The sequence below is a fragment of the Symsagittifera roscoffensis genome, chromosome 1 (assembly GCF_963678635.1).
Source record: "Symsagittifera roscoffensis chromosome 1, txSymRosc1.1, whole genome shotgun sequence".
NCBI lineage: Eukaryota > Metazoa > Xenacoelomorpha > Acoela > Convolutidae > Symsagittifera > Symsagittifera roscoffensis.
The window spans coordinates 81005582-81018398 of NC_087062.1; the positions used below are offsets into that span (position 1 = coordinate 81005582).

Consider the following 12817-nt stretch of genomic DNA (forward strand, 5'->3'; position numbering starts at 1 on the left):
AATTGGGCCACCCAGCAAAAAGCCGAGGTTAACAAGATAGAAATGGCGAATCAGCTGAAGAGGTCTTGGCAGAACTTGTTGAAGGATCATTTTGAAGAAGCAATGAGGACACCCTCATCAGCACTGCCATTGATGGCGAATCCCTTCGTTAGAACTGCAGGACAATTAATGTTCACCTGGAGTCTGGTGGGAATAGAGTTGGAGACATTGACCTCGTATGACAGGCTGAAGTTGGGAAGCAAGAAGCTAGATGTGTATCAAGCACTGATGCAACACGTGGCCAGGGACAGTTCAGGCTTGAGCCTGGCTAGGAGGAAGGATGCCATATGTTTCTTGAGATGGATAATGTCAATGATGTCTGATAGCACCATCTTGGCATGCCACCAGAGAGCAAGCGGAAGTAAAACCATGGAAAAAAGAGTCTCAACGGTCATCTTGAACGTGTATCAGAGTACAGGAAAAGAAAAGGAAGATGGTTCCAGACTATCCCTAGAGAACCACAGAAAGCTAGACGAGGTACGGAGGTTTCATAATATGAAGTTCGAAGAAGAACATGATGTTCACCGTAACCTGGCCTCGTCAGAGCAGTACTCGAGACTCGGCGAGAAGGGGGAATACCAATACGTGTCGGGAGTGATGGGAATAGCCTACAACCCCTTCTTAGACTCAGAAACTGGAGGCGCTCACAGGAACCACGAGGTAGCGGAGCTACTGAAGTTTTGGACAGAAAGAATAGTGGAAATAGACGCGGTGGAGAAAGAGGAGCCGAGCCTGGGCCTGATTCTTGAGAAAACACCAGAGGTGGTGAGCATACCGCGCTCGAACAAGAGAGTTGAAGTGAACATGGGTGATGGAAATGGCTTGTTAATCACGAACTTGGGAGTGGTATGGAAGTTACTAAGACCCTCCTGGTGCCCACATCCCCACGCGAGTCTGATCGAGGAAACCACAGAGCGAGTGAGGCTAGCACCAACGGAGGATGAAGATTTGGCAAAATTGAGTGTGTTGCACAAACTAATCTCACCTCAGATGCAGGAGTCAGGCGAAAAGACGAACAAGCTCGGGTCAGCAAAGAAGATGGAGCCGGGTAGCTGTCTGGATTCGACGTGTGGGAACGGAGAGCACACCTGCGATGAACGGTCATGTGTCAGGATACTGTCCTTTCAAAAGAAGACCTGGTCACTTGGTTTGAAGACATCACGGAAAGGGAGAAAAGTGAAGTGCAAATAGTTGCGGAGTGTTACTCGAGAACTACGGTGAATATAGCGACAGCTCTTGGATTCTTCTCGAGAATGTGTAGTCTGCAGTCACTAGAGAGGCTAGAGTCTGAACACCATTTAGTGACGGCGTTGAGCGTAGAATCATGGCCTGGGGTCTTGCAGGTGACTCAAAAACACATCCGGAGCTGGAAGGTTGGTCTCGAGGCGGAAATGGGGTTTCCCATGAGCGAAGCTTATGGCCTGCCATTGAACGCAATATCCCTGATAGGGTCAATGATGGCCAATTTGTGCGGAAGCCACTACCCACTGCACATGGCGATGGTGGAAGCATCCAGCCAGCGAGTACTGGTGGACAAGGCCTTCTCGGTGCCCAAGTGCGTGAGGCTGGCTCGGGCATCGCATCACTCGCATAAGCTGTTGAGGAAAATCAGAGGGACAGTGCCGAAGGAGTTGAGAGATGACTTGAGTGAAATCTGGGGAGAAGAACTTTTGAAGTTGGAAAGTGAGAACACGAGCGATCACGAGAGACAAAACGTGATCGGAAAACCTGTGGGGGGTGCTCCAAACATGGAAGAGATTGACACCATGCATGAGAAAATGATAGAGCTTGAGCCTCTCTTGGAAGCCTATGGGGAGCGTAACCTCAGGAGCATTGAGATCACCCATGGAGAATGCCCATGCCACTGTTTGGCACAAACGGTGTGGTATCCAGATCACAAGAACCTTTGCCTGGTGTGGGATATGGAAGAAATTCGGTCAATCGGACTACCGGATCACCGGCAAAAGGTGACGCTCTTAGTAGTGAGTACGATGCTGGCTCTGAGATGGATAGAAGAGAATATAACGAAGTATCGGGAAGCGACGACGCCAACGGCTGAGTCAATATATGCGATAGACTACAGCAGGAGACTCGAGTTATTTGAGACTGTGTGCAAAGTATTCGCCATACCAATGGAGGTCAGACACGTATGGAGCCGCTTGAGGTACTTTCCTTGGTTTCGAGCGACACTGACGTCTTGGTTATACATGACAACGAAAGATCACATGAGAAAGCATCAAAAGGAGTATCGACAGTTCCAGGCCGAGATTGGGCCGGAAGCTTTTAAGAGACCCCTGTTAACCCATCGAAATGCGATCACGACAGGATGGAAGAGAGTGGGTAAAATGTCTAGAGACAATACCAAAGCGAGGGAATCGATACTAGAGGAGGACCTGGCGAAGACCGTGAGCTTGAGCCTGCACAACTCCTTTTGTTTGAACCGGGAATCTAGGGTGAAGGCACTACCCAACCAGGCAAAGAGGTTGCAGGAGCAAAGAGAATGGATGCGATCCTATGAACAGCTGAAGGCTTGGGAGGAGATTGTGATTAGCTCCGATGATGAAGAAGAACTGTTGAAACAGTTTGCCGTATCTAGTACTTCAGGGTGCGGCACCTCCAAGGCGAAGAGTGCGAGATGAGCGGATGGTTCGAATGGATCTTGAGTCTTGAGAGGGAAAGGGGCTTGAGTGTGGATCCGGGTGAAACCTGGGTTCACGAAAAAGAAATTTTAACGAATCAGATATTGTAATTAATATGCTATATCTATTATATAAATCAAAATAATGCATGACAATTTCCTGATTGAATAGGACAAAAGAAATTTTAAATAATTGGCTTGAAAAGCGAGAATTCAAGGGTGCAGGTGTGTGCAGATTTTGATTGCTGTTTAGCGATAGTGTGAAAATTTTACATGGCCGTGAATTTTGGGGTGTAGATAAGCTTAAGTCTGTTGCAAACTTCTGTAAATGACCACTGGCACTGTACCTTGAGCAACACTCGGTTTTTTGGGACTCACTGGCAGACGACAGCACGCGATGAGGACATCGATCTTGAGTCCGGGGAGTATGTGCCAGTCGGTCATATTTGGAAGTTTGACCTTAAGAAAAGCAAGAGCACTCAATTTTGGAGTGAAATTTAATTTTTCAAAAATTCGAATGGAGCCTGTCATGCACGATTTTCTCGCGATAACTAAAAGCCGAAAAAGAGAAGTCAGAACAATCGAGTAACAATCGCGGGAAAGTTGCTAGATAAAACAATGGGAAATTGCTATTCGCAATTTCTGTCACAATAGAACGAGAGTAGAGCTGTCCCATCTGAAACAGAGACAAGCGTATTCCCGAGGACTGGATTGTCATCACTCGATTGGATTATTATTTGAACTGAACTAGAGTGAACCTTCGGTGGAAAGGTGGACAGCTTGAGTGTCCCTATGGTTCACGAAAAACTACATTCTAGAGTTAAAACTTGTCCTTGTCATTTGAACATTAAAACTCATTTAGTTACATTATTTAATTCTCGAGTTAATTACCGACTGAAGTACTTCCCTTACTTGAGTGTGCTGCGATGTGAGTACTTAATTTAAATTTCTAGAGTGTGTTTTATAATTGTTATGTTGAGGTAAGGCGAGTTCCACTGTCTAATAAAAAGTAACTTAACGGATTGTTCCGACCCGGTTTTTAACGGCGTTCATGTATTTTGGGTATCTAGAGACCTAAGTATGGGGACGTTATTATTTCTAGAGTGGGAGGGATATTTTGGTAGTAGCCTTTAAGCTGTAACGGGTCGTAGTCTCATGTCACAAGCGAACCGAATTGGCTCCGACTGATTTGAGGTAGAAAAACACAAGAGATAGTGTCCCTGACTCTTGAGCCAATGGTTATAGGGCCTATTTTTCTTAAGCTTCATGTGTGACTGCAGTAGACGAATGTTACAAAAGAACTTGAACTTAACTTTGTTTTTTCAATCCGATGATTTATTTCAGAAAGGAAAATGCGAGACAGAAGCTTTGGTTTTGTCCAGGAAGCGTCAAGCGGAGGTGCGGCGCAAAGCTCTTCAGGTGGTGCAATATTTTTTAATACCTGCAAGGACGAGGAGTTCGAAATCAGAGACTCTCTGAAGGAGTTAAAACGACGTTTGCAGACAGATTACTCAATTCGTGAACCCCAGCGTGCACGAAGTGACAATCTTGACGAAAATGAACTCAGAGCCTCAAAATTGTTCATCACTTGTGGTCCGCGAAAAATGTTCACAAGTACTGAGTTCGCGCTGTTAAAACAGCACGTTGAGTCTGGAAATGCAGTGCTAATCATGATGGGTGAAGGCGGCGAGCCGTCTTATAAGACCAACATTAACTACTTTCTGGAGGACTATGGGATTGCAGTGAATACTGACAGCGTTATTCGCTTGGAGTACTATAAGTACCATCATCCAAAAGAAGCTCTCATAACTAACGGAGTTCTAAATCGAGGTATAAGTGAAGCAGCAGGGAAAACGTTCTCAATTCTTTCCTCCGAAGACGAGGGAAATAACTCACAGGCCATAAGTTTTGTGTACCCGTATGGCGCTACATTGAACGTGAAAAATGTGACAAAAGATCTGCACTCAGTTCCCGTCCTGTCAACGGGGTCTGTTTGTTTCCCTATTAACAGACCAGTAATGGCATTCTACGAAGATCCTAATTCAGGCGGAAGAATTGCAGTGATTGGATCTACACGAATGTTCAATAAGGAATATATAAATAAGGTACATTTTTGCTTCTGGTTGGTTTCCACATTTTATAAAATGGTCTAACTAAGTTTTTTTGGTTTAGGAAGAGAACTGGAAGATCGGAGAAGTGTTGTTCAGATGGTTGATGAAAGGGCCAGAAGAAGTGACCCTGAACAAAATTGACTCTGGTGATCCGGAAGTTGGTGATTATCTTCTTATACCCGATACAGGCTCACTGTCCGAGAACGTCAAGGTGAGCGAATAATTGGTAGTGTAGAATACCTAGAAAGTTTTATTTGTCGCATTATACTGTTTCACTTCAGACTTCCTTGCAAGAAACTGAGGAGGTGAACAAAGATGAGGAAAGCTTGTTCGAGGATACGTTATTTGAATTCGACACTTCATTGGTTCCTTTGGTAAGTGAACTCGCAGCTCAATCCATAAGTCTTGCATATAATCCATATAATATTTTATAAGGTTAGACGTATTTTTGAGTTATTGGTCAAATTTTGAAAAACCGTCGTTGCTGGCGTACTACAATGAATGCTTTCAGGTCATTGACGCTTACAAAGATTTGAAGGTTGAACATGAGCCTCTTACTCTGATTCCCCCGGAGTTCGAAACGCCCCTACCTCACTGTCAACCGGCGGTATTTCCGCCGACCTTCAGAGAAGTTGAGCCGCCGGCCTTGGAGCTTTTCAATCTCGACGAGGAATTCAGCTCCACTCGATCAAGGCTGGCAACTGCCTACAATAAATGCACTGAAGAAGATTTGCAATACTTCATTGAAGAGTCAGGAGATATTTGCAGTGTGCTGGATAAAATTGGTTCCAACGCTCCTGAGGATAGACCGAAAAAGATTCTTGAATACATTTTCAAACAAATAGTGGCATTCAAGAAGACGGGGTCGGCAGGAAGCGACGATTCAATGATGCGCCAGGGAAGCGATAACTTGATAATGGACTAATTAATAATTGAAGACGGCACAAAATAATTGAACATCGAAAAGGACTTTACAGAAATTGTTTTTTTTAGCTTGACGGGCTAGCGTAGATTGCAAATATTTCTGTAAAATGTAAATGTTTTTATGTAGATACGAGATTCACATGTAAATACTTATGTTAATTCAGTCTTTTCCGTAAACGTATTTTGGAAGCCCATACCTATTGTTTCAGCATCAAATAGTACAAACAGACTCTAAAACGATATGCTTAAAGAGAGTCTCAAACGATTTGATGGATAAACTCGAGGCATGTACTTTGTTAGTCTATGTCGTGGAAGTTCGATCTAAATAGAGTATCGGAATAATTAATGCAAATAATTTTTTCTGAAATTGAAAAAAATTTCTAGCTTCACCATATTGATTTGATGCTTTTCGGTCATTTTTTCCACAATAACAAACAAACGCTTGTTCAACCTAGCTTGCATAAATTAGTGTTCATCAAAAGTGCTAATTTTGGATCAATTGAGCAACCCCCCGGTTGAGCTATCTCCCACAAGCAAAAACGGTAAGACGTTACAAAAGACGTCATCAAGCGCAAGTAGATGGTTGATGGGCTCATAACACGCAATCAGCTGGCCGGCTGAAGTGTATTTAATATGAGTATCGAGAAAAAATTTTGCTTGGGCGGCCACTGCCTCATCTAGGAAAGCGAGGTGCCAGTGTAAGATATCAGACAGCCAAGAAAATGCTTCAGCAAAGTGGCTATAGATAAATATGCTGACTATTAAACGCAAACTTTGCACTAAAAAATGTAATCTACGGAAAAATGGACTGGTCTTATAATGTGGAAACAAAGAAGCGAAGCCGAACTTCGCACCATTTGCGATTTGATACAAAGTTTGAACGAAAATGAGTAATTGAAAAAATCAAAAGTCTATCAAGACTTAAGGCTGAAATAATTGAAGCTAGAGTTTAACAAATTAAAAACATATCAAAAAGGTGTCAATCATAAATTGTTCGAGAAATTTGAAGAGCTCTAAGGCAATCTATTTTTGAAAATCGAATTTTCTTTCGGAGGAAATTGAACGAATTTATCTTCTTTTGGTATCAAAATTATGCGAAGCTCATCTTTGCGTCTGCATTGAAATTATCTGAGTATAATGATGAACCGATGAAAAACTCAATCTTCCGGTGCTCAACAAAGTGTGTTTTCTGAAGATGAATCAAATGCTTCCTCCCGCCCCCAAAATTTGCTGCAAATTGTTGAGTTTTGTTTTTTGAAATAGATTTTTTTCGCACTTCGTGCTAGGAAAACTGTTCTCAGAAAACTTTGTTCTCGGCACACTCAATTTTTTTTAAAGCATCTATTCGCATTGGTACTACTATAGACGACATAACTAAACGAACTCATTGATACGTTAAACATGAACTTTAAATTACCTTGACCTCTAAGTTCCTTTTTCTAAAATTCATTTGATAAATAATAATTTGAATGCATTTTGTATAAACTAATCTGATTTACAATTTGAATCCGAAATATGCATTGTTCGTATTGATGATTAAATATCCATAATTAATATATCAGTTAATATATTAGTTCATTTTGACAACATAATTTCCGGGAAATAGTCCGAACTGTCCTGTTTTGGTCGACTTCCCGGCAAACCACCCGTCGGAACACTGTTCCACTACTAGGATTACGTCGCCCTTCATAAGTTGCAGCTCGTCTGCGTGTTTGGGCGAGAAGTCATGCATCACTCGGAAACTGTAAAATTTAAATGCGATTTAAATTCTTAGTTGTGATTTTATTTAAAACTTAAAAATTTTTATAATTAAATTAAAAATTCCTAAAAATTTTGGATATACGTTTTCCAAATTGCTTTCAAAGGGCAGCTGCAAACAAGCTTGTAGCCTTGCGTGTCCATTTGAATCGGTGTTGCAAAAATTGTTAATTTAAAAAAAATACATTGGGGTAATGGTCTCCATTCGTAATGTTATAATGATCCCTTTTCTGTTTGCAAATACGATAGCCCGTCGGAATTCTCAAAAATTTCAATCAATCTTTGAGGAGTTCATTGTTCGTAAACATGGTGCTCATTCTTCTTACTATTCGAGGCCTTTGTTGCCACCGTGCGGTTGTGTGTGGTTTGCTGATATGTCATTGTTGCTTTGAGTTAAATTGTTCTGGCTGCCTTTCTGGTTCTGCATTCGCCTTGCTTTGTCTGAAACGTTTCGAAATTATAGATGTCTGAATCCAGTTATACGTATAACTTTTCATTAGTGTGAGCACCGAAACCATTATTGGGTCAAAGCTATGCGAATCGGTGCCCAAAAAGGATTTTGTTTTTCTCAAAGTGAGCGGTTCAGACTCGATCGACTGCAAGAAAGTTCATATCTCTTATTTTTGTTTAAACGCAAGTTTAAACCTATTAGTGCACGTATTTTGTGACAAGCAAGCCTTTCTGGATAGAAATTTTGGAAATACAAGCGAAATAAAGGTGTTAGTTATGTGGGAAGCTATGCCATGCAAAGACAACAAAAGAACAATTATAAGTGAAAGAGGGATTATACATAATACTACTACCTGGATTGATCCAGTATCTGGTAACGACCAGAAAGTCTAAAAAGAAAGCCCACATCTTTCAATAGTGCAATGCGCGAAGCAAAATGCAAACACAAACAGTCCACTAGGGCACGAGCAAAAATTAACCTTCCCAAAAGGCAGCTCTCATCTACATGTATATTATTTCTGTCGTGTTTGAAGTAACTTCAAGGAAAGAAGAGCTCAACTTTTTAGTGGTTGGTCTTTGACGTGTATTAAAAGCTTAGTACACTTCCGAGAGCAATTCCTAAAATTACTTCCTACAAAGGTGCAAAGTTTTTCAAATCTGTCGGGGCTACTTAATAGACTTATATTGAGCATGTCTGAACTTTATATTTACGCTTGCGATTTCAGTTTTCTTCGAAGTATAAGTTTATGTTGGTTGTAAATTTAATCAGATTTTTTAGTTTTTTTTTTCACTCAAGCTTGTTGGGTCTCGAAAGGTTTTGGCTTGCCTCTTATCAGCTTAGTCGCCTTAAATCGTATCGTTTGAAAGGCGATAAAAAATTTTCTTTCGTTTGTGTGCAGGAGGGTGGTATGCGAATCTTGAAAACTTCAAGTTTCGAACTCTTTTGTGCAAAAGTTTTTTCAGCTCAATGGGCTTCGACCAAAGTTTTCTCGGCTTAGTTTCCGATTCATAAATTTTGTTTATTAAATTATTTTCTGCTAAACTTATTTTTTATTGGCATGGTTTCCTCAAAATTAACTTAATTCGAGGCAGAAGTTTGTAAATTTTGATAGACCTAGTATTAGACCTATTTTCCGAACCCTTTTGCGACAAAGTGTCTTTAGTCTGACTTTTCTGTCGACTAGCTTGCTATGTTTGTGATGTTTAGCAAGTGATATGAAGATCACTGTTGCATTTGTGATCAAAATTCATTTGCTCAATGGACGGCAAGTTACGCTCTCCAATAACTTCAGCGCTAATTGCACGAAAATATGTTAAATTTTAGAAATAATTCGTGAACTCATAATTTCAAAAAAAAAATATGGAAAAAACGGTCGCAGGTTTCGATACTGTTGATATAAGTAAAAACTTTCCAAATGTCTGTGTGATATGCTTTGACACACAACGAACTTTATCTGTAAATCAGCAATAATAATGTCCATCTCAAGCTTTTTTAAAGTTTTTTCTCGGATTGAGAAAAATTGAATGGAAGCAAAAGACGAAAATAAATTTTAATAGTTTGCGATTTACAGATTAATTTAAAATCTAATGATTTCAAAGGTAACAGAATTTATATCCTCGTAAAATTAAAAAAAAAACGTTTCAGAAAATGCAATACTTTTCAGATGGTGATATTGCGACTTCTGCGGTACAGATTGCAAATTTGTTGTAATTTTTTTCAAAAAAAACAGGAAGTGATATCCTGCGGACTATAACAATAAACAAATATGGGGGCGTTCAACAGTACCGAAGTAAACAAAGCCGAAACTGATAATGTGTTCAACAGTCTCAAAAAGTGATCATATTTGGGAATTTTGAAATCTTTTTCTGAATCTTTGGCAGTTTCGCTGAGATACTGTTTTGTTTTGGAGTGAAACCGACAAAAAAAAATTGACAATTTGCTGAAATAATTATTTGTTCAGAAAAGTTCACGCTGCCGCGCTCGGGGATTTTTTAATTGTTTAACTAGCAGCATCAATTAAAATAGCCATTTTTGTCTTTTTCAACATCCGTCCACTTGAATATAATTACTTTTCAGTGATTTTGAATAAGGAAAATGAGTTTTCAAATATTTTTTGGCACTGTTGGATAACATTTTCAATTTTGGCGCTGTCGTGCTTCGGCCCTGTTGTACTGCCACAAAAATATGTATACATATAAGTTTAAGATAAACCAAGTGCAAAGAAGAAATCGAAACTCTAAATAAAAATTTGGCGGTGCGACTAAAAATAAAGTTTCGCTGTGGGGACAAACCCGAATAAGCACTTCAAGAAAATCAGAGTTTGAAGGACATGTCTCAACTCGTACTTCTACAAAGTAAAAGATCACTCTACAAAAATTTTGGTAACCTGGAAGTTTTTCATCGGAATCAGAATTTAAACCAATGGCAGTGGCGTAACAAAGACATAGTGCAAAAATATGTTCACATATAATTTTAAGATGAACGAAGTGTAAAGAAGAAATGAAAATTCTAAATAAAAATCAAAATTTTAAATTGAACCAATGGCAGTGGCGTAACAAAGACAAAGTGCAATGAAACTTTCAACGAAAATGCGCTAATTTTTAATGGATATCAAAAATTTCTATTTTGCAATAAAGCCAAAAGGGGTTATGGTGTAGGATTGTATATTCAAAATTAGCACGAATATCGAATCATAAAGCGGACATCAAACCACCACTTACAAATTCTATCAGTAAAAACGTCAAAAGAGATTGAAAAATTGCTTTGCATTAGATGAAACTTTAGACAATATACAAGAACCCATGCTGAGTGTTAAAAGCCATAATTATGATTGAAGACATACAGTAAAACTTCTGAGCACTATTTTAATTCAAGGCTCGCAGGCAAGAATAAAGAGCGGCCCAATTAGAGAGGCAGCAAAATCAAGGTGGATCGATGTTTTTGCCTTACTGAAATAACATTTACTGCAATATCAGAGCATCATAATTTTATTTGAGGACTTGTAACACCTTGAGTGAAATTGATCAAAGTTACACTTACTTGTGAAAGAAAACGAACATGCCCTTAAAAAAGATTTCAGAACAATTACATTCAACGAACATGCCCTTAAAAAGACTTCAGAACAATTACAGAAAAAACAATTAATTCTCAATCATTTGATTTACAAAGACATACATTGAAGTGAAGATAATTTGTAATGACGCACGTTTATCTCAACTTGTAATTTGATTGAAATCTTGCGACAAGCTTTGAAAGTAATTCCTGAAAAAACTGTAAATTTTGCCCTGATCACAAAGATTCAGTGATAAATAAAAATGAAAGGAGTATAGCAGCCAGATAAAAAATTCTTATGAAAAAGTCAAGTTTGATGAAGCTTGGAAAACTTTTAAGACTATAGAAATAAATCAAAGCTTGCTTTTAAAACGACAACCAATCAAAAAAGTATGTTCCAATTAGCTATAGAAATTGATGGCCTTCTGTTTCCAGATTGGTTTTTACACTAAACAGAGTAAAAACCAATCTGGACACAGTGAACGACTACTTAGTGAGCATAGGTAAAGAACTGGCCTTAAAGTCTTAAACTACCAAAAAAAAGAAACAGTGAAAACAGTACTATAGAAGCAAGAAATTGAAGAAACAGTTTCATAGATTTTCGAAACTATGGAAACAAGCGCCCAAGAAATTTTTTTTGGTGAAATGATAAGTTTAAAAAACGAAGCAACAGCGGACTGTGAAACTTATTACCGCTATTTAAGAGTGAAGAAAAATAAGTGCGGAAACTACAGACAAGTCTCCTTTCTTCGAGTAAACATTAAAGTTCTTAAAAAGTAGTGTCTAACAAAATTACAATCTTTAACAGTGCAAAAAACTTTGTCGCCGAGTTAGTTTGGTTATAATTGAAACATTCTGGAGTAGAGGCCATTTTAGACGTTAATGAGAATATTTCAAATCATTTTTGTGCCAAAAATGACATCGCATGTACTTTTGTTGTATTGTCCAAAGCTTTTGACACTTGATCAGTCAATTCTTCTGGCAAAAATGTATCGATATGGATTTCGTTACCCAATACATGGCATCCGAAATTCGGACTTGAAAACCTATACCAATACGTTCATATTGAAAAACATTCATCTAGGAGGCGATCGTTTGCGTGAGGGATACTCCAAGGTTCTGTTCTGGGTCCCTTGCTGTTTTTGCTTCGTGTGAAAGATTTTCCTGAAGTATGTACCGATGTCAAATTAACTATTTTCACAGAAGACGCGACAAATTGTCTGACCCCATTAAAATTGTGGCTAAAATAATGTCAGACAAAATATGTTGAGTTTCATTATAGATGGAGAGCAATTAGCGTAGATTTAATGAAGTTACAATTCAAATTCTTCAGTTCCAGCCAATTTTGATTTTGATATTTTTTGAAATATCAAAAAAATAACAAAACACTAGAGCTAAACTACGAAAAAAAATATCTGGGCTTTACATTAGACAACACTCTTAAATACAAACAAAATATATATCACCTGATAAGTCGTAGTCATCATTGCTCACAGGTACGATATTTCACTAAACACTGCTTTGAGCCAAAAATATCTGTTCAAAGAATATAAAGCTTAAATTCAACCGTTGTTACAAGATGCAGTGCTGTTATCTGGCCTGGCAAACAAAAAACGTCCTTAAAAATTAATAATATAGCACTGAACAGAATATTGCTAATAGTTTTCATTTTGAAAGTAAAAACAGACACTACGAAAACTGAAAACTGAACTCAAAATGTTTACCTGTTGAGAACTGATATATGTAAGACAAAAACAAAACAAATACAAATGATTTTCAGTGAATAGTAGCAAAAATAATTTCAACAAATTTGGAAAAAAAATAATTTACCAGTTTTCGAGATCT

The 12817-nt window shown here is 38.7% G+C and overlaps 2 protein-coding genes across 9 annotated transcripts in view; one reads left to right on the top strand and one right to left on the bottom strand.

Moving 5' to 3' along the window:
• The first annotated feature begins 4025 nt into the window (after positions 1–4025).
• On the top strand, positions 4026–5889 carry LOC134857087 (intraflagellar transport protein 52 homolog). Its single transcript, XM_063873446.1, has 4 exons — positions 4026–4782; positions 4850–4999; positions 5070–5162; positions 5300–5889. Exons 1-4 carry the CDS (start codon positions 4030–4032, stop codon positions 5711–5713), a joined length of 1410 nt encoding a protein of 469 aa, XP_063729516.1. The 5' UTR covers positions 4026–4029; the 3' UTR covers positions 5714–5889.
• Positions 5890–7173: 1284 nt separating this feature from the next.
• LOC134850866 (uncharacterized) overlaps positions 7174–12817 on the bottom strand; it is a 46067-nt gene continuing 40423 nt past the window's right edge. For 6 of the 8 annotated variants that reach the window (XM_063866644.1, XM_063866635.1, XM_063866679.1 and 3 more), the window contains 3 exons: positions 8274–8309; positions 7797–7911; positions 7175–7454 (listed from right to left, as the gene is read on the bottom strand). In XM_063866644.1, the coding sequence (XP_063722714.1) occupies positions 7283–7454; positions 7797–7911; positions 8274–8309 (323 nt within the window). In that variant the 3' untranslated portion in view covers positions 7175–7282. Of the gene's footprint in view, positions 7455–7796; positions 7912–8273; positions 8310–12817 lie in introns of all 8 variants that reach the window. The other 2 variants (XM_063866686.1, XM_063866652.1) reach the window with 2 other exon arrangements.

Bases quoted from the DNA above. Each gene is read 5' to 3' on its own strand.
- LOC134857087 (XM_063873446.1), top strand. From the start codon at position 4,030: ATGCGAGACAGAAGCTTTGGTTTTGTCCAGGAAGCGTCAAGCGGAGGT. The intron at 5,000-5,069 runs GTGAGCGAATAA...GTTTCACTTCAG, and splicing joins CACTGTCCGAGAACGTCAAG to ACTTCCTTGCAAGAAACTGA. The intron at 5,163-5,299 runs GTAAGTGAACTC...GAATGCTTTCAG, and splicing joins ACACTTCATTGGTTCCTTTG to GTCATTGACGCTTACAAAGA.